The sequence below is a fragment of the Marmota monax genome, unplaced genomic scaffold (assembly GCF_021218885.2).
Source record: "Marmota monax isolate L192 unplaced genomic scaffold, Marmota_monax_Labrador192_F-V1.1 WCK01_AAM20220418_F8-fsc01506, whole genome shotgun sequence".
In the NCBI taxonomy this organism is placed as follows: Eukaryota; Metazoa; Chordata; class Mammalia; order Rodentia; family Sciuridae; genus Marmota; species Marmota monax.
The window spans coordinates 37,796-61,753 of NW_026694769.1; the positions used below are offsets into that span (position 1 = coordinate 37,796).

A 23,958-nucleotide genomic window follows, 5' to 3' on the forward strand; every position below is an offset into this window, starting at 1 on the left:
TGGGGGGATTAAGAGAGACTTAAGCTCCAAGCTCTAATTTTCCGGGGGGAAATGGCCAGCATCTCATTGAGGGGGTTCTTCTGCCCAGAGGATTCCAAGCCACCCTAAATCTTAATATGTCAAGTAATTAACAAATAATAAAACACAAACACTCAGAAATATATTTACAAACAGCGAAGTCCCTGATAGATCTAGTCCACATGAGTTCTTGAAGTAGACAAAGAGAAAATGGCTCTGGTGGTTTATTTAAGGGGGTACATCAAAGGCAGGGATAAGTTTTCAAGGGTGAGTCTTGCTTCAGTGATGTCTTGCAGTCAGCAGGTTGATTGACATCTCGGCAAGTCACACTCATCTCAGGTGTTGTGTAGAATCTTAGGCAGAGCTTGAAGGGGAAGTTCACCTGCTTCAGGCAGTCAATGCCTATGGGGGTTGCTCAGGAAGGTCCCAGGGCCAGACTTATCTCCTCAGGAGGATACTAGCAACATAGTCCACACACAGCCCACAGATGGCTAATCACTAGGAAAACACCAAATTCCAAAAGAGGACATCCTATAAAGTGTTTGACCAGTACTCCTCTAAATTATCAAGGTCAGAAAAATCAAGGAAACTTTGTAAAACTGTCACAGGCAAGAAGAATCCAAAGACACTGGACAAATATACATAATGTGGTACCTTGGATGAATCCTGGAACAGATAAAGGACATTAGGTAAAGACTAAGACAATCCAAATAAAATATTGACTTTAATGATAATTATCAACATTGATTTATTAAGTATAGCAAATATACCAAATTCATGTGAGATGTTAGTAACAGGGGACACTGGACGCAGAGTACACAGAAACACTGTATTATCTTCTCATTTTTTTCTACAAATTGAAAACTATTCTAAAAAATAAAATATATTTAAAAGAAGAGAGACAGAGCTCAGTGACTCAAAAAGCTAAGGCAGGAGATCATAAGTTTGAGGCCAGCCCCAGCAACTTATGAGACCCTGTATCAAAATTTTTTAAAAAGTAAATATTTTAAAAAGGACTGGGGATGTAGCTCAGTGTTAAAGCGTCCCTGGATTCAATCCCTAGTACCAAAAGAAAAAAAGAACAGAGACTCAAGAGACATATCAGCTTAATACAATGTATGATTCTTTCTTTGATCCTGATTCAAACAAACAGTGGTGTATGTGTATATGTATGTCTATTAGACAATTTGGGAAATTTGAACTTTGCTTATTTTGAGATAAGAAGGAATTATTGCAAATTCTAGGAGCAATAATAATATTGTGGTTGTATTTATAAAGAGTTCTTACGTTGTTGTTGTTGTTGTTGTTGTTGTTGTTTTGTTTTGGGTACTGGGGATTGAACTCAGGGGCATATGACCACTGAGCCACATCCCAAGCCCTACTTCTAATTTAGAGACAGGGTCTCACTGAGTTGCTTAGCACCTCACTTTTTGCTGAGGCTGGCTTTGAACTCATCAGCCTCCTGTCTCAGTTTCATGAGCCACTGGGATTATAGACATATGCCACCACACCCCTCTGACTCCTTACCTTTTAGAGATACTGAAATACTAACATTAGAAATTATATGTCTAGGGGCTGGGCACTGTGGCGCAGGCCTGTAATCCCAGCAGCTCAGGAAGCTGAGGCAGGAGGATCAAAAAGGCAGTCTCAGCAATGGCGATGCAGTAAGCAACTCAGTGAGACCCTGTCTCTAAATAAAATACAAAATATGGCTGGGGATGTGGCTCAGTGGTCAAGTGCCCCTGAGTTCAATTCCCAATAGCAAAACCAGAAAAAAAAAAAGAAATGAAATATCTAGAATTTGTTCTAATAATCTAGGATGGAGTGTGAGAGTAGAGATGGAACCAGAGGGGGCTGGGGATGTGGCTCAAGCCTGGGTTCGATCCTCAGCACCACATACAAATAAAGATATTGTGTCTGCCGAAAACTAAAAAAAAAAAATTAAAATTCTCCCCCCCCTCTCTCCTTAAAAAAAAAAAAAGAGAGAGAGAGAGATGGAACCAGAGTATTCCTGAAATAATAATTTATTACATCTGGATGATGGGTATGTGAGAGTTCTTTGTTTAATTGTCTCAGCTTATGTGTATGTTTGAGTTTTCTGTGATAAAATTTTTAAAAGCCTCATATGCTCTCCTGCCATATATCTTTCCTCAACTCTCCATAACAAAATTCTTGAAGATATTTCAAAATATAAAATGTCTGTACACCTATCCTCTTACAGATTTATTGAGGCACAATTTATATCTCACAAAATTTAACCATTTTAAGTACACAATTCAATGAATTTAGTATATTCATAGTGTTGTGAAACTATCACCATAACCTAATTTTAGATTATATCACCTCCAAAAGAAACCTTACGTTGGAGCAGGGAGTATAGCTCAGTGATAGAACACTTATCTAAGATGCATGAGGCCCTGAATTCCATGTTCCATACCAAGCACTGAAAAAGAAGGAAAAACCTTGTGCTCATTTGCACTCATGCCCCATTCCAACCCCCATAGCTAGGCAATAGTTAATCTTTCTGTCTTTGTAGTTTTGTCTATTATGATCATTTAGTGTAAGTGGAATCATACAATATGTGATCTTTTTACTCAGAACTCTTTCACTTGGCATGTTTTTTAGGCACATTTACATATCAGTACCTCATTCCTTTTTATTGCTAGTTTCATTGTATGGATGTACCATATGCTGTTCACCAGTTCACCAACTGATGGATATTTGGGCTGTTTCCATTTTATGGATGTTGTAAATAATACTGCAATGAACATTATTATACATGTACCTATGTGGACATATACTTTCATTTTTCTTGGACAATATGGAATTTGTGGGCCTTGTGGGAAATCTACAACGAACATTTTAAGGATTTGCGAAGCTGGTTTTCAGTTCCAGGACAAGATGGGATAAATGCACTTCTGATTCTTCCTAATAAATGCAACCACAATCCTGAATTTTATATATAAAACAAATAAAAATAAAATTGAGATGAGAAAACAGACTGGCTAAGAATCTCAAGCTCCAAAGAATATGATGGTGAGGGGCTGGGGATGTGGCTCAAGTGGTAGCGCGCTCGCCTGGCATGCATGCGGCCCAGGTTCGATCCTCAGCACCACATACAAAAAGATGTTGTGTCCGCTGAAAACTAAAAAATAAATATTAAAAAATCTCTCTCAAAAAAAATTAAAAAAGAATATGATGGTGAGTTTTCTGAGTTTTGTTTTTACCTCACATATATGGAACTGGGTACTGGAAAAGCCAGCAACCAGGAAATTTCAACAGGCACAGGAAAAAAAAGAAAAAAAAAAAAACTTTAACCAAATAATCAAGAAACAGACATCCTGACAATATAGAAAACTTGTAGAAAATTGCTGTCTACCTGAGGTAAACACCATAGTGGTAGGGGAGATCTTCACCTCACCTTCCAGGAAGGCTGAATGGGAAGTTTAGACATGACAATTTAGATGTTGACCCTCACCCAGCTGAAGTACCCCTCCCCACTGCTGGCATGGCATCAGAGAAGACCAAGTGGAAAGCCAGGATTATCAGCCCTGCCTGATGGCACCAGACTTCTCTCCATCATGTTTCTAGGGACTAATTGGGAAGCTGAAATAAGGGACCTTACACTTTCTCAGTCAATGTATGTCAGCAGAAGCCTACCCCTCCTGACTGCAATGCATCAGAACTCTCTTTCCTACACTGGCACGATGTCAGAAGACACCTGCTAAAACAGTTTTAAGTAGATCCAGAGTCTCATAATATCCAAAATGTCCAGGACACAAGTGAAACTCATTTATCATACCAAGAATGAGAAAGATCTCAAATAAAATAGGAAACAACAATTGACCTAAAATTCAAGATGACCTAAAAGATGAAATTATCTGATACATCTAAAGCCGACAGGTACTTTGAGGAGAGAGGGGAGATTGAACTCAGGGTCACTTAACCACTGAGCCACATCCCCAGCCCGTTTTAAATTTTTTATTTTGAGACAGGGTCTCTCTACATTGCTGAGACTGTCTTTGAACTCATGATCCTCCTGCTCTAGCCTCCAGCTGCTGGGACTACAGGCATTCACATCCAGGCTCGGCACAGACTAGTATTTTAAAGCAAGTATTAAAAGTGCTTCTCCAAGAATTGTGGCATATGCCTGTAAACCCCGCTTCTCTTGAGGCTAAGGCAGGAAGATTGCAAGTTCAAGCCCAACCTGAGCAATTTAGCAAGATCCTATCTCAAAATAAAAAAGGGCTGAGGATGTAGCTCTATGGTGAAGTGTCCCTGGATTCAAGCCCCAGTACAAGAAAGGAAGGAAGGAAAGAGAGAAAAGAAAAATACTTCAATAAAGCCAGGTTAAGTGGCCCATGCCTATAATCCAGATACTCAGGAGGCTGAGGCAGGAGGATCATAAGTTCCAGGTAGCCTTCACAATTTAGAAGCCCTGTCTCAAAATAAAAACAAAAAGGGTTGCATCTGGATTTAGTAGTAGAATACTCCTGAGTTCAATCCCCAGTACCAGAAAGAAAAAATAAAATAAAATGCCTCAACAAGTACTTATAAACTCTCTTTAAATGAAAAACATAAATAATATTGGCAAGGCTGGGGATGTGGCTCAAGTGGTAGCGCGCTCGCCTGCCATGCGTGCGGCCCGGGTTCGATCCTCAGCACCACATACAAACAAAGATGTTGTGTCCGCCAATAACTAAAAAATAAAATAAAAAAAATAATAATAATAATATTGGCAAAGAAATAAGATATAAAGGATAACTAAATAGAAATTTTAGAACTTAAAAATTCAGTAATCAAAATTAAAAACTCAGCAGAATGGAAAGTATAAAGGAAAAATAAAGTGAACTTAAAGATGGAAGGTATACAGGGCTAGTGTTGTGGCTCAGTGGTAGAGCGTTTACCTGGCACCTGTGAATGTTCTATCCTCAGCACCACATAAAAATAAATAAATAAAATAAAACTATTTTTAAAATGGAAGATATAAATTAATCTGGACTGAAAGAGAGAAAATAGACTGAAAAAATGAACAGAGGTTCAGAGATTTGTTGGACTAACAAAAAAGTAAACATTCACATCATAAGAATCTCAGAAGGAACTGGACACAGTGGTTAGATACCTGTAATCTCAGCTATTCTGGAGTCTGAGGCAGGAGGGTTCAAAGTTGAAGCCAACTTAGACAACTTAGTAAAAACCCATCTCAAAACAATTTTTTTTAAAAAAAAGTCGGGGGCACGCTCAGTGGTAAAGTGCTTGCTTAGCATTTGCAAGGTGCAGGGTTCAACTCCTGGTACCGCAAAAAAAAAAAAAAAAAAAAAAAAAATCACTGAAGGAGAAGAAAATAATGGAACTCTTGTTCCATTAAAATAAATAATGGCTGAAAAGCTCCAAGATTAGATAAAAGGTAAGAGTTGGGGATATAGCTCAGTGGCAGAATACCTTGTCTAGCACAAATGAGGCCCTGAGTTCAATCTCCCTTCTGAAAAACAAAACAAAACCAAATTAGGCAAAAGATATAAACCTATGGATTTAAGTGGTGGAGACCCTGACAAGCTAAATTTTATGTGTTTATTGGTCATTTGTATATCTTTTGGGGGAAATGCCTATTCAAATCTCATGCCTTTTTTGTTTGTTTTGTTTTTTGTTTGTTTGTTTGTTTGTTTTTGAGACAGGGCCTTGCTAAGTTGCTGAGGCTGGCTTTGAATTTACAATCCTCCTGCCTCAGCCTCCAGAACCACTGGAAACAGGTTTTTGCCACTGCACCTAGCTTCTTGCCCATTTTTAAATGATCATTATTGAGTTATAAGAGTTCTTTTTATATTCTGGATAAAAGTCCCTTAGCCAATATATGATTTGCAAATATTTGTTTCCCATTTTGTTGTTTATCTTTTCATTTTCTTTATGGTGCCTTTCAGAGCATCAAAGTTTCCAATATTAAAAAAAATGTATTTTTAAAATTGTATTTATTTGTTTGCTTGTTTATTTATTTTTACTGGAGATTAAACCCAGGGACACTGAATTAGATCCCCAATTGTTTTTATTTTTTATTTTGAGACAGAGTCTCACTAAATTGCCCAAGGTGACCTCGAACTTGTGATCCTCCTGCCTTAGCCTCCAGAGCCACTGGGATTATAAGTGTATGCCACTGAGCCCAAAGTTTCTAAGTTCAATGAAACCCAATTATAAATATTCTATTTGATTGCTGTACATTTTCTATCATGTGCAAGAAATCATTTTCGTAATAACCCAAGATCATGAATATTTACTCTCAGACTTTCTTCTAATAGTTTTATAGTTTTAGCTCCTTCATTTAGGTTTATGGTCAACTTTGAGTTAATTTTTAGATATGGTATGAGGTTAGAGTCCAAATTTATTCTTTTGCATGTGGAGACACAACGGTTCCAGTACTATTTGTTGAAAAGACTTCACCACCTTGAGATACCTGGGTACCTTTTTAAAATTAATTAGTCATAAATCAATTCTGTTGCATTTATCTATGTGTCTAACCTACCAATATCATGCTGATTTCCATAGTCTTATAGTAACTTTCAAAATTGAGAAGTGCAAGTTTTCTGTTGTTCTTTTTAAAACTGTTTGGCTATTCTAGATCCTTAACATTTTCATATGAACTTTGTTATCAACTTGCCAATTTCTGAAAAAAAAAATTAAATCAGCTGGACTTTTGATAGGAAACACATTGAATCTTTAGATCAATTTGTTTAGTATTAATAATAGTAATAATAGTAAGTCCTCTTACCTAGGAAAATGGAATGCTCATTATTTCAGTATTTTAATTATTTTCAGCAATGTTGTATAGTATTCAGTGAATGAATCCTGCCATCTTCTATTAAATTTATTCCAGAGAAATTTATTCTTTTGATAATATTGGAATGGAATTGTTTTCTTAATTTCTTGGTTTTTACTGCTGTTTTTTGTACTGGACACTTTACCACTAAACTACATTCCCAGCCCTTTATATTTTTTATTTTGAGACAGAGTCTCACTAAGTTGATTAGGGTCTCACTAAATTACTGAGGCTGGCCTCAAACTTGCAATCCTGCCTCATCCTTTCGAGTCCCTTGGATTATAGGTATAAGCCACCATGACTGGCCTTAATTTCATTGTTAAATTGCTAGAACATGGAAATATACTTGGACTTTGAGTATTGATGTTGTATCCTGAGAACTTGCTAGACTTTTTCATTAGTACTAAGAGTATTTGGAGGGATTTGTTAGAATTTTCTGCATGTAATATCATGTCATGTGCAAAGAAATATAGTTTTACTTCTTCCATAGCCTTCCTTTTCATTTTCTCCATTCCAATCTGAATGCTTACACTGTCTGGTGTACACTCCCCTACAATATTAAAGAGATCTTTGTTCCCAAGTATAGGGGTAAAACATTTGGTCTTTCACCTTTAGGTATGTGATATTAATATTTTCATAAACACACTTTCCCAAGTTGAGTAAGTTCCCTTCTATTTGTAATTTTTCAGGTTTTTATCATGAACAGGTATTGGGTTTTATCAAATGCTTTTTCTGTACTTACTGAGATGATTATGTTATTTTTGTCCTTTATTCTAACAAATTTGGTATATTACTTGATTATTGGATGTTAATTACTAATTTGATATATTTACTTCTTTTTTATTAGTTGTTCATGATAATACAATGATCTTGACATATTATACATTTGAATCAAATGGGGTATAATTTCTCATTTTTCTAAGTGTACAGGTTGCAGAAACACATTGGTTATACAGCCACGTACATACATACAGCAATACTAGTGTCTATTTTATTCTGATGCCCTTCCTATCCCCCTTTCCCCTCCCCTCCCCTACAATATATTTACTTCTTATAGGTCTATTCAGATTTTCTTTTTTCCCCTTGAATCAATGTTAGCAACATGTGTTATTCTAGGAAATTGTCTATTACATCACTTCTAATATGTTAACAAATAATAGTTGATGATTTTCTCATGTTACATCAGTATTGATGTCCCCCCTTTCATTCCTGATTTTAGTAATTTATGTCTTCTCTTTTTATTCATCAAGCTAACTAAGGAATTATCAAAATTGTTAACCTTGACAAAAAGACAGCTTTGGGACTCATTAATTTTCTCTATTATTTTTTATTTTCTCTTTTATTTATTTTCACTTTAATACTTATTATTTCCTTCCCATGGCTTGCTTTGGGTTTACTATGTGTTCTTTTTCCAGTTGTGTGTGTGTGTGTGTGTGTGTGTAGGTATGTGTATATGTATATAAATATATATATATAAATACCTTTATTTTATTTATTTATTTTTATGTGGTGCTGAGGATCGAACACAGGGCTGCATATGTGCTAGACGAATGCTCTACCTCTGAGCTACAACCCTAGCCCTTTTTCTAGTTTCTTAAGGTAGAATTTTATATTATTATAATCTTTATTCTTTATTTTTTTTCTAACAGGTATTACCAACTATAAAAAGTTTCTATAAACAGTTTTATCTGTATCTTGAGAATTCTGGTGTGTTTTTTTTTCATCCAGCTCAAAATATTTTCTAATTTGCCTGTGATTGCTTCTTTGATTTGTTGGTTGTTTAGAAGTGTGTGTGTGATTTTTGCATATTAGAATTTTCCCAAATTTGCTTTCATTGTTTATTTCTAATTCTATTGTGATCAGAGTACATATTTTGCATGATTTCAATCCCTTTAAAATCATTGAGACTTGTTTTATGACTTAGCATATGGTCTAGCTTGGAGAATGTTCCATGTGCACCTAAAAAAAAATGTTATACTCTGCTCTTTTTTGGTAGAGTGTTTCAGAGTTCTCCATTAGAGAATTTAATTGATGTGTTGTCCAGTCCTTAGCTCTCAGCCCTCTTTGTAGACTGAAGATAACTGCCTCCCCAAAGTCACACTCTTTTCAGAGTCAAACCACCTCACAGCTGAATAATGTGTGGATGTAAAGGCCTGGCTACCTCATCCCAACTCCAGATTAAATCTCAATGTCTGCTTCCCAGAGACCCAACCTGCATATCCCTAATTCAGTCAAACCATGACAACCCCGGTTTCAAAACATATTTTGTATCAGACCTCTTCTCACCTTGCCACCATCATTTTTCATAGGTCACCATGTAGGGAATGGCTTGGGCTAGGGGTTGGGGGAAACATGGAAGCAAGGAAACCAGGTGGGATACTATTGCAATATATCCAGTAGGATTTGGTGGTGGTGTGGTGAGTAGCTGTCTGATTTAGAATTTATTTTGAAACTAAAGTGGACATCTCTTATTGACCTCCCAATTTAAAATAACCCCAAAGTCATTCTTTCTTACCCTTCTTTATATTACCTCATACTCCTTATAACTATCTAATACTATATTTTACATTTACTTGCTGTCTGTCGTTTTGTTCACTACTGAAAATTCAGAGCATAAAACAGTGCCTGGCATACAGCAAGTGCTCAACAAAGAATTTTTGGATGAATAAATGAGCCAATCACATGCAACAGTACTTCTTGAAAGTGGCATTGAATGTGGTAAGTAAAGGCATACAGGAATGTCTGGATGTGTGGTTTCTGGTGCAATCCCAAGTAGAAACTTATTTTCCAGTCATTCTCACATTATTTTTTAAATGACAAAAAATATAATTCCCACTAAGATAGATGGTGCTTCCAGGTAGAAAGAACATGGGTTTGGAAGTAAATACCCTCTGTCTGAAACTCAGTAGCTACATGACCTTGGGCAAGTGACTCAACTGCTTTGAGCCCCACATATCACTGTAAATGGAAGTAATAATATTCTGCTCCTGAAGGTTTTTAGGTTTTTATTTGCAGTATTAACGATTGAACCCAGGGTCTTGTGCTTCTGGGGGTATTTTAAATGCGATAGTACATGGTCAATTGAGGTTCCGCTTCACACAAGCCTAAAATAAGTAAATAAAACATAAAAATATCTCTGCCTTTGGGGAACTGCCAGTCATTAAATAAGAAAAATAAATGAAATATATAACATGCTAGTTAGATGGTTAAAAAAAAAAGTAGCAATAAAAAGAAGAACCAAAAGGGATGGGAAACATGGGAGAGAACTTCCAATTTGGGAATAGGATAGACAAGGAAGACCTCCAAGAAAAAGTGTCTTTTGTGGAGGAAGGAGTAATGCAGATAGGTGGGGGAGGAGAAGATCCAAGCAGCAAGAAGAGCAAATGTAAAAGCCCTGGGATGTGCATGAACCTGTTTAAAGAACAGTGAGGAGGCCAGTGTGGCACAATGAATAAGAGGAATAACTACAGTTAGCTCAGAAAAGTAAATGGGGCAAGGAGTGATAGGGTGGATGTGTAGGGCCTTGAAGGCCCTGAAAGGAAGTTAGCTTTACTCTGAGTAATTAAAGAATTTTGAGCAGAGAAGTTACATGATCTAACTCACATTTTAACAGATTCATTCTGGCTGCGGTGTAGATAAATGGCCAAAAAAAGCAAGGGCAGCAGTAGGGGGAAAGGAGATGCAAGAGATGAATCTGGATACATTTTGAAGGTAGAAACAATGGGATTTAAGACAGATTGGAAGCCAGATGCAATGGCACATGCCTTTAATTCCAGCAACTTGAAAGGCTGAGGCAGGAGGATCACGAGTTCAAAGCAAGCCTGGGTAACTTAGTGAGGTTCTAAGAAGCTTAGTGAGACTCGATTTCTCAATAAAAAGGGCTGGGGATATGGCTCAGTGGTTATGTGCCCCCTGCATTCAATCCCCAGTACCAAAAAAAAAAATCGCAAGAACCATTTCTATCAGTAGGAAGGAGAAGGTTTATAATGGAAAATCAGATCAATTTTGAGCAAATTGGGTTTAAAGTACTCACCAGACATTGGAAGTACAAGTCTGGAATTCCAGGGAGTGGTCTGATCTAGAAATAGTAATTTGAAGTTGTCAACACAAACATGGTCTTTGAAGAAACTATTTAAATCTGGTGGGGAACCATGAAACTGTATGAGATCACCTAGGGACAGAAAAAGAAAAGATCCAGGAATTGAGGCATGAACACTACCACGTAAGAAGTCTGGGAGACCCAGCAGCTCAGGAGGCTGAGGCAGGAGAATCACGATTTCAAAGCCAGCCTCAACAAAAGCAGGGCGCTAAGCAACTCTAAATAAAATACAAAATAAGGCTTGGGATGTGGCTCGGTGGTTGAGTGCCCTGAGTTCAATCTCTGGTACTGCCCCTGTAATGCCAGATTCATGGGACCCCAATAGACCTCCAGGAGCCGAATCCGATGCAATCACACAAGAGTCTCTATTGCAAGCCTGGACTCAACAACCGTTCCCGACACAGCGGTCCTGAGGAGTGAGTCCCGGTCCTTTGTTCAATGAGATTTTATAGGTTTTGGGGGATACTCTATGTGTCATAACATCATATAGAAAATCATTTCACACCGAGGGAAAGTCAAACAACAATTAACATTGATTAGCACATTCACTGGGGGGAACAAGTTGAGTAGGAGTGTTTGGTTAGTAAAAGAGGAGGATTCCTTTGAACTGATTGTTTTAAGCCATGAGGGGTGTTTGTGCTAAACTACATGGTTTCCCAACATGTTATCAACCACCATAAACTACTGGGGGGGTCATCTGGCATCCCAGGTATTTTCCCTGTCTCATGCTGATTGGTGGCTGCTAGAGGGTTGCTATGGGTCCTCACCTAGCCTGACTGAATCAGGGACACCTGGCTCTGCAGATCTCTCCTGTTATTTTCAGACAAACAACTCAGCAGGGTGGATATGTGCCTAGGAGCTCTCTGTGGGTTTTTCCAAGGACAAGGGTCACACCCCCTTCGTTGGACAGGCTTTGAGGTAGAAGCTGTTTTCAAAACTGGAGTCACATCAGTTTCTCACCCCCCCACACACACACCAAAAAAAGAAAAAGAAGAAGAAGTCAGGGAGAGGAGGCCAGAGTGGTGGTACATGTAAAATATTCAGGAGGCTAAAGCAGGAAGATCTTGATTTTGAGGCCAGCCTTGGCAACTTTGTGAAATCCTGTCTCAAAATAAAAATTTAAAAGGACTGGGGATATAGCTCAGTGGTAGAATGTCCCTGGGTTTGATCCTCAGTATGAAAGAAGGAGAGAGAGAGACAGAGGAAGGAAGGAAGAAGGGAGGAAAGAAGGAAAGATTGATTTATCAGCATGGGGTCAATTTTGCTTATTTTTATATCTATGGTGGGCTGTTGTCTTCTTTGTGTTTAGTCACATTATCAGGGCCTAGCTCAAAGACTGATCCTCTGAAGGTCAGAACCTGAAGTATGCATGATTGACAGGTTATCCCACTCAGGAAATATACACTGAAAGAGAAGTCAGTTGAGCAAAATGAACCTCTCTTTGAAGGGATATTATAAGGAAAGGGGTCATTTTCACCAGAGAGAACTTTGTGCCCCTGCCATGCTGTAGATCACTTTAATGACCATACCATCATGGTTAGCATCAACCTCTGGGAAGCCTTTATGAAGGAAAAGCAAGCTCTTAGGCAAGTCTCCATATTCTTTGGGGATGTAAGGTCCTAGAAGACAGTGAGTGTGTCTGAGACCCAGGAACAGCAGGTTCATACTGCCTGACCTCAAGCAGGATAAGCAAAGAATGAACCAAGCACCTTCCTGACACTATCCTTAAACAGTTTCTGCCTTACACCACTCCTGGTTCCCCTTCCACCTAACAATGTCTCTGTCTCCATTGCCAATTCTTCTTTTTCCCAAGCTCTAGCCGAGTGCCCCAGCCTCCTTCTCTAAAATGCTATGAGGTCAGCAACACAGCAGAAATGGCAAGTTCAGTTCTTTCCACCCAGGTTTTTTCTTTGTGGTTCCATGAGAAGCCTAATGTTTCTTCCTATTTTCCTTTTGCTACTCATCAACACCAAATCCCCCAATCAGAAAATCAAAGAGGGCAAAAGGAGGGGTTTTTCACACCAGGTTTCCCCTTCCCAGATCCCTATACCCTTGGCTCCTCAGCTGCTGCCTCAACTAAGGAGGTGATACAAAAATGGCTTTACCAATAACACAATGGGCCTAAAGCACAGACAGGAAACTCACAAAAGAAGAATCATGAATCATCATTACCTAGATGAAAATGTTAACCCTAACAACAAAATACTTCTTTTTTTTTTTTTTTTTTTTTTTTGTACTAGGAATTGAATCCAGGGACACTCTATCACTGAGCTACATTCCAAACCCTTTTTATATTTTATTTGAGACAGAGTCTCACTAAGCTGCTCAGGCAGGGCTTGAACTTGGGATCCTCCTGCCTCAGCCCCTCAAGTAGCTGAGATTCTGGGCATGCACTATCATGCCCAGCAACAAGATATAAATTTAAAGCAATAATGATATGCCATTTTGCCTAATACCTAGGGTTGAAAAGAGTAAGGACATATATATAGACCTTGCTGACTGGAATATAAAGTCCTGCACTGATCTTTGGAGAATGATATTGGCCACACTTAAGGACCAAGAGTTTTGACCCAGGAAACAGACAACCACACAAATTATGTAGATTCAAGAATACTTACTGCAAAATAGTTTATATATTTTTAAAAATTGACACCCACCTAAATGTGTTACAATAGGAAATTGGTTTAAATGAATGAGGGGGTTCATCAAATAGTGGTATACTAGGCAACTATTAAGAATGATGGCGGGCTGGACATATTGCTCATTAGTAGTGCACATGCTCACCATGCCTGAGGCTCTGGGTTCAATACCAAGCATCAAAAAATGAAAAAATAATAAAATTCAGACTTACTCAAGCTATCTACAAAATAACTGACCTATATTCTTTTTTAAATTGATACATTATAGTTATATATAATAGAATTTTTGATGGCATATTTGTACATGCACATCACATAATTTGATCAATCTCATTTCCATTACTTTCCCTCTCTCTCCTCTCTTCCTTCCCATTGATCTGCTTGCTCTACTTTACTGATCAATCTTCCATCTATTATTAATAATTATTATTATTACATTATAATTATAAGTGGGATTCATTATAGCATATTCATAAATTAACATATAATAATTTGGTAGATTTCATTCCCTAGTACTTCCCCAGTCCCTCCCCCGACCCTTGATCCCTTTTCTCTACTCTGTTGGTCTCCTTTCTGACCTGTATTCTTTTAAATGTCAACATCATGAAAGGCAAAGTGAGTCTGAAGAAACATACCTACATTAAAGGAATGTAAAAAGACAAATACTAGCCGGGTGCGGTGGTCCCTCCTATAATGCCAATGGCTCGGGAAGATTGCGAATGGTTGAGTGCCCCTGAATTCAATCCCAGGTACCCAAAACAAAAAGACTTAAATACTAAATACAATATAATGAGTGATTCTACATTAGATCCTGGGCCTAGAAATAAAATTTTTATAAAGGGTGTTATTGGGCAATTAGCAAAATTTGAATATGGATTGCAGATTAGAACACTGTATTATATCAATCTAAGTTTCTTAAGGTCACTTCATCTTTTGCCCACCAGTATTAGCGATTGAACCCAGGTACACTCTATCACTGAGCTATATCTCAAGCTCTTTTTATTTTTTATTTTGAGACAGGGTCTTGCTAAGTTTCTGAGGCTGGCCTCCAACTTGAAATCCTCCTGCCTCAGTCTCCTGACTAGCTGGAATTATGGGCATATACGACCCAGCCTGGCTAAATTTCCTTATTTTGATAATTGTAGTGTATTATATAAAAAGATGTTCTTGTCCTTAAGAAATTCATGCTGATGGGTTTAGAGGTACTGGCCTTGTGTGTGACTTAACTCTCAAAGGATTCAAGAAAAAAATGCTACTAATGTGCATTTATAGAGAAATAATGATAAAGCATATGTGGTCAAATGATATCCATTGGTGAATCCAAGGGTAGGGTATCCAGGAATTCTTTTTAGTATTTTTGCTGCTTTTATATAAGCTTTAAATTATTTCAAAATAAAAAGTTTAAAAAGAAAAAAAGAAAGGGAGGGAGGGAGGAAGAAAAGAAGGAAGGGAGGGAGGGAGGGAAGGAGGGAAGGAGAAAGGGCGAGGGAGAGACAAATGGCACCGATGATGTATATTCCTTGGCAAGAGAGGTGTTCAGAACACTCCAGAATGCAGCCCAGGTCAACACTGGGTGTGTGCGGCTGCCGAGACACCTCCACAACCCTGGACTCTTGCTCTCTGTGCTACTAGAGGAACTGAGCATGCAGTTGACCTCAAAGCTCTCCTGGGCTGACTTAAGAAGATGGAATGAGACTTCAAGGCAACAAATTTCCTTTTGTAGTTTTATTTACTCCAATTTTATATTATACATCCCAGAGATCTCCACAGTAGAGGGAAGCAGAGATGGAAGGAGTAAAAGCTACCCAAATTCAGTATTTGCTACAAATAATTCAGAATGAAAAAGTTAGAATTTTAAATTTAGAATAGATGATAGAATATACTAGAATTTAGGAAACACTATGTTCATTTATCATTGATGATGACAAATATGAAGGCCAAGATTTCCTCCTAAAACCAGCTGAGTATCTTGCCCATTCCCCAGAAGGAGGGGAAAAAAAGAGTCCCCACAAGGACCAAGGTGAGGTCCAGAGGTCCCTGGGTCTTTTCTGCAAGGTAAATGGTTTCAAATCATGACAAGTTGCAGGTCCTCTGAGAAGCATCTGTACTCATGAGGCAAGTTAAGCATCATCTCTTGGGAAGAGGAACAGGGAGATCCCTCACTACCCCACACCTCTGCTTCCAGATCCTTCCCCTCTGGAGGCTCAGGGGTAGCCACCTTGCAATTCTCTTCTCTAGAAAGGAGAAACCAGATTCACAAACAGAAGAACTGAGACTACCCCCCACCAGGGGCCTCAGAAACCAAGCCAGTTCTCCCCTCCTATCTTCACCTGCCATTCATTCATACCGTCCTACTTCTCCCACTTCCCCAGGGGTTGTCAGGGACAGAAGGCCCCTCCTTCATCCCCCTCAATGTTCCTCCAACCCCCCCACACCACCATTCACTAGGGTGTCCAGGACATTGTGTGACTCAGGAAACAGCTCAGACATTAGGCTTGCAGCAGGCTGAAGAGGACAAGGAAAGGGCAGTGTGAGCCAAGGAGGTGGCCCTGCCACAGTGAGGGCTCTGAAAGTCCCTGCCTGAAAAGGGAGAGGAGATCTGGGCTTGGGGATGCTCTGGAATGCAGCCCCCTTCCCTGCTGCTGCTTCTGCTGCTGCCGCCACCACCGTGTTTCCTAGTTGTCATGGCCAGAGGTGAGTTATGGGGTGTGAGAGGAGGGGGAGTCCATTTTCCCTTAAGAGGATGTCCAGTGGGGTGGGAGAAATAGAGCTGACCCCCAGGTTTTGAAGGGACACTAGATAGAAGAGATTTTCCCAAAAAATGCAGACAGCCTGTAGGGAGAGCCGACCGCCACAGAAGCTGCTCCAACCCAGGCTTTGGGCTGGGTGCCAGTAGGGACTGTTGGGGGGATGGGTGAGAGGGCGCCCATCCCCAGGGAAACCCAGTTAGCCCTGGAGCTAAGTTAAGTGTACTCTTATAACCACGTTGAGAAGGGCAGATCGACCACCTGCTAGGGGGGAAGATGAGAGGCGATCAGGAGGTGGAGATGTGGAAGGTCATGGGTCCACCATGTCCCTTTCCTGTCCAGCTGTCCCCACCCCCCGGAAGGCTTGATTCTGGGCCCTTCCTGGCCTTCCTGGAGGAAATCCCTTCAATGTCTCAGCCATTCACCTCCTGGGGCCCCCTTGCCCCCCTTCTGTTCCCTGTTGTCTTGCTTCCTAGGGATGGAGTCCAGGGCTGGACTTGGAAGGCTAGAGAGTAAACAGGAAAGGGGGGTGTTAGGGAGTAGTAACTGAGAGGCCTGGGATGGAAGGAACTGAGGCATGGGACCACACGTGGACTGGAACAGGGTATGATGGTAGTTTAGAGCATGCATGGGGGCTTGCTTTGAACAGGTCTCTTAGGAGCACCTGGAGGAGGAAGTGAGACACAAGCTCCATGGCTCCATCTCATTCTCCGTTTCCATCCATAGGGCTGCTGTGCGGAAGTTTTCCAGAACCCTGTGCCAATGGAGGCACCTGCCTGACCCTGCCTCAGGGGCAAGAGACCTGCCTGTGAGTGTACCTTGTGGGACTAGAAGACTAGAAAGAAATGGGGAGGGAGAGTGAGGGAAGAAAGGAGAATGAGGGGAAGTGAAGGAGATGAAGGGAAACAAATAAGGCAAGGGAGAAGGGTGGGAGAGAAGGGAAAGAGGGGCCAGTGATGTGAGTTTTCCTCTCTCCCTCCCACCCAGGTGTGCCCCTGGCTTCCTGGGCAAGACATGCAAGTTTCCTGACCCCTGCCAAGATGCTCAGCTCTGCCAGAATGGGGGCAGCTGCCAAACCCTGCTTCCCACCTCACCAGGCTCCTCTAGCTCCCCCTCTCCATTGCCCCCCAGCTTCTTCTGCAACTGCCCCACTGGCTTCACTGGTAAAAGGTGCCAGGTCCGCCTCCAAGACCCCTGTCTTCCCTCCTTCTGTTCCAAAAGGGGCCGCTGCCACATCCAGGCTTCAGGCCACCCACAGTGCACCTGCATGCCTGGATGGACAGGTAAGCTCTGGTGGGAGTGGAGTGGAGAGGACAGGCAACAGCAGTGGGCTAGGAAAGATGTGGGCTGGGAAAGATGGAACTGGACACCATCACCACTGTTGCATATGCTGTAAAGTGAGTTTCCTTGTCATTATCCAGGTCAGAGTTGCCAGGTCCAGATTAGGAAATCAGATCAGAGAGGCAAAGCAACTCATCCAAGAGCATACAACCAGTTTTGTGGCACAAAAAGATACCAATCTGAATCTCTTACCTGTAGAAGCTGGGTGCTTTTCACCTCCTCCAAGAAGGTCATCACTGTAGGGACCCCATCATTGCTACTTGGCCTTTTGGCTAAGATCAGGTGTTATAGGACCCCAGGTCCCAGTTTTCCCCGGGTAAGGCCAATTTGCAATATCCATTTTCAGTTTAGAAAATAAGGTTGCTCCAGATATAATCCTACCAAGGCATGGCAAAACTAAGGCAGGGGTGATGGAACAGGGTAAAGTGAGCACAGAAATAAAAGGAGGAAAATTCAAATATTCAATCCACAGGTTATCTGCAGGGAGATCAGAGTCATCTCAGATGGGCTGGAATTTGTGCAATGCTAGAAAGAGCTCCCTCTACCCTCTATTGCAGGTGAGCAGTGCCAGCTTCGGGACTTCTGCTCAGCCAACCCCTGCATCAATGGAGGCGTATGTCTGGCCACATACCCCCAGATCCAGTGCCGCTGCCCACCTGGCTTTGAGGGTCATGCCTGCCAACATGATGTCAATGAGTGCTTCCAGGACCCTGGACTCTGCCCTAAAGGCACCTCCTGCCATAATACCCTGGGCTCCTACCAATGTCTCTGCCCTGCAGGGCGGGAAGGTCCACACTGTGAGCTCCGAACAGGACCCTGCCCCCTGGCAGGCTGTTCAAATGGGGGCACCTGCCAGCTGGTGCCAGGGGGAGACACCACCTTTCACTTCTGCCTCTGCCCGCCAGGTGTGTCCTCATAGGTGCTTTTCTGTAGCCTCCTCCCCTTTCTGGGAAGGGAGGGTTGCCTCTTTTGGGTTCCTTCACCTGGCTAATCCCATGACTCTATCAGGCTTCACAGGCCTAGACTGCGAGGTGAATCCAGATGACTGTATTGAGCACCACTGTCAGAATGGGGGCATTTGCCAGGACGGACTGGGCACCTACACCTGCCTCTGCCCAGAGACTTGGACAGGTGAGTTGTTTAAGCCAAGTTAATGTCACCAGTGGCCAAGTCAGCCTGTGGCTTCCCTTCCTCACAGGACTCCCAGCTCTAGACCTTGTTCCTTTCCTACCTCCCTACAGGCTGGGATTGCTCTGAAGATGTGGATGAATGTGAGGTTCACGGTCCCCCTCACTGCAAAAATGGGGGTACCTGCCAGAACTTGCCTGGCAGCTTTCATTGTGTATGTGTGAGTGGCTGGGGAGGCACAGGCTGTGAAGAGAACCTGGATGACTGTGTTGCTGCTACCTGTGCTCCTGGATCCACCTGCATTGACCACGTGGGCTTCTTTTCCTGCCTCTGCCCACCTGGGCGCACAGGTATGGGGACTGAGGGGTGAGGGAAGAGTGAGGTAAAGGTGGAGGCTGAGAAGAACTGGGGGTCTCTTGGGAGGTCAATCAACCTTGCCCCCATCTGGCCCCTCCAGGCCTCCTATGCCACCTGGAAGATATGTGTCTGAGCCAGCCATGCCATGGGGAAGCCCAGTGCAGCACCAACCCCCTGACGGGCTCCACACTCTGCCTGTGCCAACCTGGCTACTCAGGGCCCACCTGCCACCAAGACCTGGATGAGTGTCAGATGGGTGAGGCACCCCACAGCAGAGCCTCTCTGAGCCCAGACAGGCCTCCGCACTGAACAGAGAAAAGGGGAAGTTGTTTCTTAAATTAAAAAAAGAAAGAAAGAAAGAAAGAAAGAAAGAAAGAAAGAAAGAAAGAAAGAAAGAAAGAAAGAAAGAAAGAAAGAAATATCTCTTTTTCTTTGGGTTGGTCCTGATGTGACATCTCTTCCCTACATGGCCCTCTCCCCAGTGCTTAGCCCTCCAGGCCTCATAGATTGTCCTCTTGGTCCTTCTCTATCCTAAAAATACAAGCCCTTTCCCCAGTTGGTCTTGCAGCCTCAAATGGGCCCTCACACCTCTCCTGACAGTTTGGCCTCTTTGCCCTTCCCATCCCTGGCCCCTGTGAACTCTCAGCTCTTCTCTCCTCCCAGCCCAGCAAGGTCCCAGTCCCTGTGAACATGGTGGTTCCTGCCTCAACACCCCTGGCTCCTTCAACTGCCTCTGTCCACCTGGCTACACAGGCTCCCGCTGTGAGGCTGATCATAATGAGTGCCTGTCCCAGCCCTGCCACCCAGGCAGCACCTGCCTGGACCTCCTTGCCACCTTCCACTGCCTCTGCCCACCAGGTATGGCTTAATGGGGACTTGGGTGGGGGAGAAACAACTAAGCTGAACCCACTGGGAATTGCCCCTAGAGAACAAGGATAGCATCAGTCCAACGGGCGTCACTTACTACAGGATGTTCCTCCTCTCCCTCCCCCCAAGTGAAAACGGAGACACCTATGGACCCTAGGAAAAGAGCTGCCACAGATAGTAGTGAGGTTGTACACTGCTCAACTCTGGAGGAGAGGGGCTGCCATTCCTTTCATGGTAATCAGAGACAGCACAACACATGGCCCACTGTACACTGTGGCCAAATAAGGGAGGATAGTTAATAAACTTTCCATGGTGAAGCCTCTGCTCATACTTACCTACAATGCTCTCCCTAATCACTCCAACTCTCCCATCCAGAGATAAAGAGTAAATCCTTAAAATTCCAAAAAGATCTGTGTGCTTGAATTTGATGCAGTAGGAAAGAAACACGGCAAGGGTGCAGGCACTTCCAGGCTAGTTTTACCAGGGAAAAGTCATTTGAAGAAAGAGAACTACAGAGCCAATACAGAGAGCTGGATGAAACCAGAAAAATAATAGCTGACTTTGTGCCAGTACTGTCTCTTACATGTATTATCTTATCTACTCTTTACACTAATCCTATGCAGTTGGCATTGTTACTATATCCATTTTATAAATGAAGAAACCAAGACATATAAAACGTTCAAGTGGTTTGTCCAAGGTCATGCAGTTAGTAAGTGGCAGAGCCAAGATTTAAACCCAGAGTTTCAACATTAACCACTACACTACACTACCATTCTAAGGTGAGCAATATCCAAGGTTTATGGCTCAGACCACACATAGATAAGTATACAAAAGTAAAGAAAACTGTCCAGTTTCTTTACTCTTATATACTTATCTATGTGTGGACAAGGTTGTAGACGTGAAGGAGGGTTGGAGGCACGCTCCCTAAGCAAGAAAAGGAAGGTAATGAGGTCCTTGTTCAAGATGAGACCATGGACATGAGGATGACCCCAAAGCAATGGGATAAATATGAGAGTAACACAGCTTCCCAAATGCCCTTCACATTCCCCCACATTGGGATTCCTGTTCACTTTAGCATGAAGACCTGCCATGAACAAGAGGAGTAAATCATGCTCCAGGCAGACACCCGCTTGCCTAATTTGTACATCAAAGACCTCCAGGTTAAGCAGCCTGCCTGGGTGGGCCCCACGCTGCCTTACCCGGAGATGGCCCCAAGAGGCACTTCTAGGATGCCCTCTTACAGCTCTCAACAGGAGCCCTCTTGCTTCCTGAGGCTTTCACACCTGAAGGAGGTAGCACTGCACACCACAGCAGAGCTCAGGGTTCATCTACCCAACCCATCGGCAGACAGCAGAGAGAGGGGAGGCCTGATGGGGACACACAGCAAGTTGCATGTGTGCTGGCTCTAGAACCCAGGTCTCCCAAGGAGAAGGGGGCAGGGCCAGCCTGGCAGAGCCCCACCCTCACCATGCTCCTCTGTTCTCAGGTTTAGAAGGGCTACTCTGTGAGGTGGAGACCAATGAGTGTGCCTCAGCTCCTTGCCTGAACCAAGCTGACTGTCACGACCTGCGCAATGGCTTCCTGTGTGTCTGCCAGCCTGGTGCGTGCAGATTCCAATCCAGCCATCCTCACCCTGCAGTGTTGGAACCACCAGAGTTCTGTCCTCTGGAAGTTCTCTCTAGCCTGGTCAAAGAGTTCCCCATTTCTCCAACTCCTCTGCTCCTCAAACTCTCTTCTGCTACATCCCAGATCTTTCCTTACTTACACACCCACCCTCATCTCTGACCTTCCAAATCACCCATATATCCCTCCTTTGCAGTCCTCCTGCATAGTCCTCTATGGACTCTGCATGTCAGGGGTCCCAGGCTGGTCTTGGCATTGCCTGCCCTGGACACAGGGAAAGCTGCCCCAGGTCTTTCTTTTCCAGCTTCCTGGAACATCCCTCTGGTACCCTGCTATGAAAATAATTACATTTATTGACTATTTACTCCAGGACAGGCACTTGACTTTGTGCTTTGGAGGCATTATGTCATTTAATCTTTTCAATGGCAACATAAGGTAGGCTCCTCTTTATTTATTTTTCCAGTGCTGGGGATCAAAGCCAGTATCTCATGCACTCACACATGCTAGGCAAGCACTGTGCCACTGAAGCTACACCCCCAGTCTAGGTTCCATTTTTTGCTCCTTTTACAGAGGAGGAAACTGGGAGCTTAGAAAGTTTAAGTAGCTTGCCCAAAGTCACACAGCTGGTAGGTGGCTGAGCTTCACGTTTTCTGCACCATCCTTCTGTTGATCCATGCCCAACTACCCAGGTGTCTTCTCTGGGAAGACCTACAGGTTCACCTTTCCTGGCAAGAAAGAGCTAAGCTGTGTCTTCCTCAATGACCTTGGCCTTCTCTCCCCATCTACTCCCTTCCCCACTAGGATTCACTGGCACCCAGTGTGAGGAAGACATCGATGAATGCAGAAGCTCTCCCTGTGCCAATGGTGGTCAGTGCCAGGACCAGCCTGGAGCCTTCCATTGCAAGTGTCTCCCAGGTAAACTGGGGCCCAAACACGGGAGGAAAGGGTGGCAGGGGGCAGAAGTCTCTGCAGTCCCTGATTCTCCTCCTCTGCCATAGGCTTTGAAGGGCCACAGTGTGAGACAGAGGTGGACGAGTGTCTGAGTAGCCCATGCCCCAGTGGAGCCAGCTGCCTTGATCTCCCAGGAGCCTTCTTTTGCCTGTGCCCCTCTGGCTTCACAGGTCAGCAGGGAAGTTGTTAGAGAATAATTGAGTCCATTTGGCATGGGACAGTAGTCATTGGTGGGTGTTTGAGAGTCAGGATGTGAAACAGATAAGAATGGCACCCCTTAAAGTAACTCAGGGCAAAACCTTCACAACTGTGGATGTTATTAAAGAGCCACATTTATCCCAACATGAATGGGTATAATTAGGGCTCAGGAGCAGAGATTGGGCTCAAAGGGGAGCCATTCACTTTTTTATATAGCAAGTCTTTATTAACACTGGGGATGTGACTCAGTGGTAAAGTACTGGCATGAATGAGTGCCTGGGTTCAATCCCCAGCACCATACAAATAAATAAATAAATGCTTACTATGCCAGTCATAGAAGCAAGTTTGAGTAAGAAGTTGCTATCCTCAAGTGGTTTTAAGTCTAATGCATAGACCAACAAGTCTCCTGTTGGTATGGCCCAATGGCCCTGAGAGAGGAGAACCCACTAACCCAGACTAAAGGTGAGAACTCTTCATGGAGTTCAGAGCAGAAAAGGGCCTGCATGGAGGAGATGATGGCTAGGCTGAATTTTGAGAAATGAGCAGGAGTTTGTCAAAATAGAATGCCAGATAATGTGTTTTAGTTGGAAATCACTGTGTTTATAAAAGCACAGGGGAAATAAAAGCACCTTTCATTTAAGGAACTGCATGAGATCCAGAGCTTAGAGTGCAACAGGGCAAAGATGAGAAACACAGCAGTTGTAGGAAGGTCATGTCACACCAGATCCCATATGACAGGAAGTTAGTATCCTGAAGGTAACGGGAAGTCATTGAAGGACAGGTCTATGGGGAGTGAGTTAGTCATACATAAGTAGCCTTTGGTCCCCTCAAGGGCATAAAAGGGTTTTGTTTTCTATCTGACTCATATCCCCACCCCAGGCCAGCTCTGTGAGGTTCCTGTGTGTGCCCCCAACCTGTTCCAGCCTGAAAAAAAATGCCAGGATCAGGAAAACAAGATCCACTGCCTCTGCCCCAGTGGAAGCCTTGGCTGTGCCCCTGCTGAGGACAACTGCACCTGCCACCATGGGCATTGCCAGAGGTAACATCTTCCAGGCCCTCCATTTGCCCCTTTTCTGGTCCTCCTTAGCTATGGTAGGAGAAAAAGCAAGTGAGGAACATGTCTGTGGGAAATGACCAACGGCGACTATGAAGGAGATGACCAAGTTCTTAGGGCAAGTCGAT

The 23,958-nt window shown here is 42.7% G+C and overlaps 1 protein-coding gene and 1 long non-coding RNA gene across 2 annotated transcripts; one reads left to right on the plus strand and one right to left on the minus strand.

Annotated features, from left to right (window-relative positions):
- Positions 1 to 227: 227 nt before the first annotated feature.
- Positions 228 to 11,536, minus strand: LOC124079544 (uncharacterized). Its single transcript, XR_006847391.2, has 2 exons — positions 10,860 to 11,536; positions 228 to 684 (listed from the first exon to the last, which is right to left on the minus strand). It is a non-coding gene; the product is annotated as an uncharacterized LOC124079544 (long non-coding RNA).
- On the plus strand, positions 9,437 to 23,952 carry LOC124079542 (neurogenic locus notch homolog protein 4). The gene is made up of 13 exons (XM_046425133.2): positions 9,437 to 9,544; positions 16,013 to 16,258; positions 17,038 to 17,119; positions 17,299 to 17,594; positions 18,210 to 18,557; positions 18,661 to 18,783; positions 18,894 to 19,130; positions 19,238 to 19,393; positions 19,801 to 19,995; positions 21,491 to 21,604; positions 22,429 to 22,542; positions 22,626 to 22,748; positions 23,656 to 23,952. Exons 2-13 carry the CDS (start codon positions 16,186 to 16,188, stop codon positions 23,817 to 23,819), a joined length of 2,025 nt encoding a protein of 674 aa, XP_046281089.1. The 5' UTR covers positions 9,437 to 9,544; positions 16,013 to 16,185; the 3' UTR covers positions 23,820 to 23,952.
- The last annotated feature ends 6 nt before the right edge of the window (positions 23,953 to 23,958 follow it).

What these genes read in the sequence shown, in the direction of transcription:
- LOC124079542 (XM_046425133.2), top strand. Translation starts at nt 16,186, where the DNA reads ATGCAGCCCCCTTCCCTGCTGCTGCTTCTGCTGCTGCCGCCACCACCG. An exon ending in CCTGGATGAGTGTCAGATGG is followed by an intron (nt 19,394 to 19,800) that starts GTGAGGCACCCC and finishes CTCTCCTCCCAG; the next exon opens with CCCAGCAAGGTCCCAGTCCC. An exon ending in GTGCCCCTCTGGCTTCACAG is followed by an intron (nt 22,749 to 23,655) that starts GTCAGCAGGGAA and finishes TCCCCACCCCAG; the next exon opens with GCCAGCTCTGTGAGGTTCCT.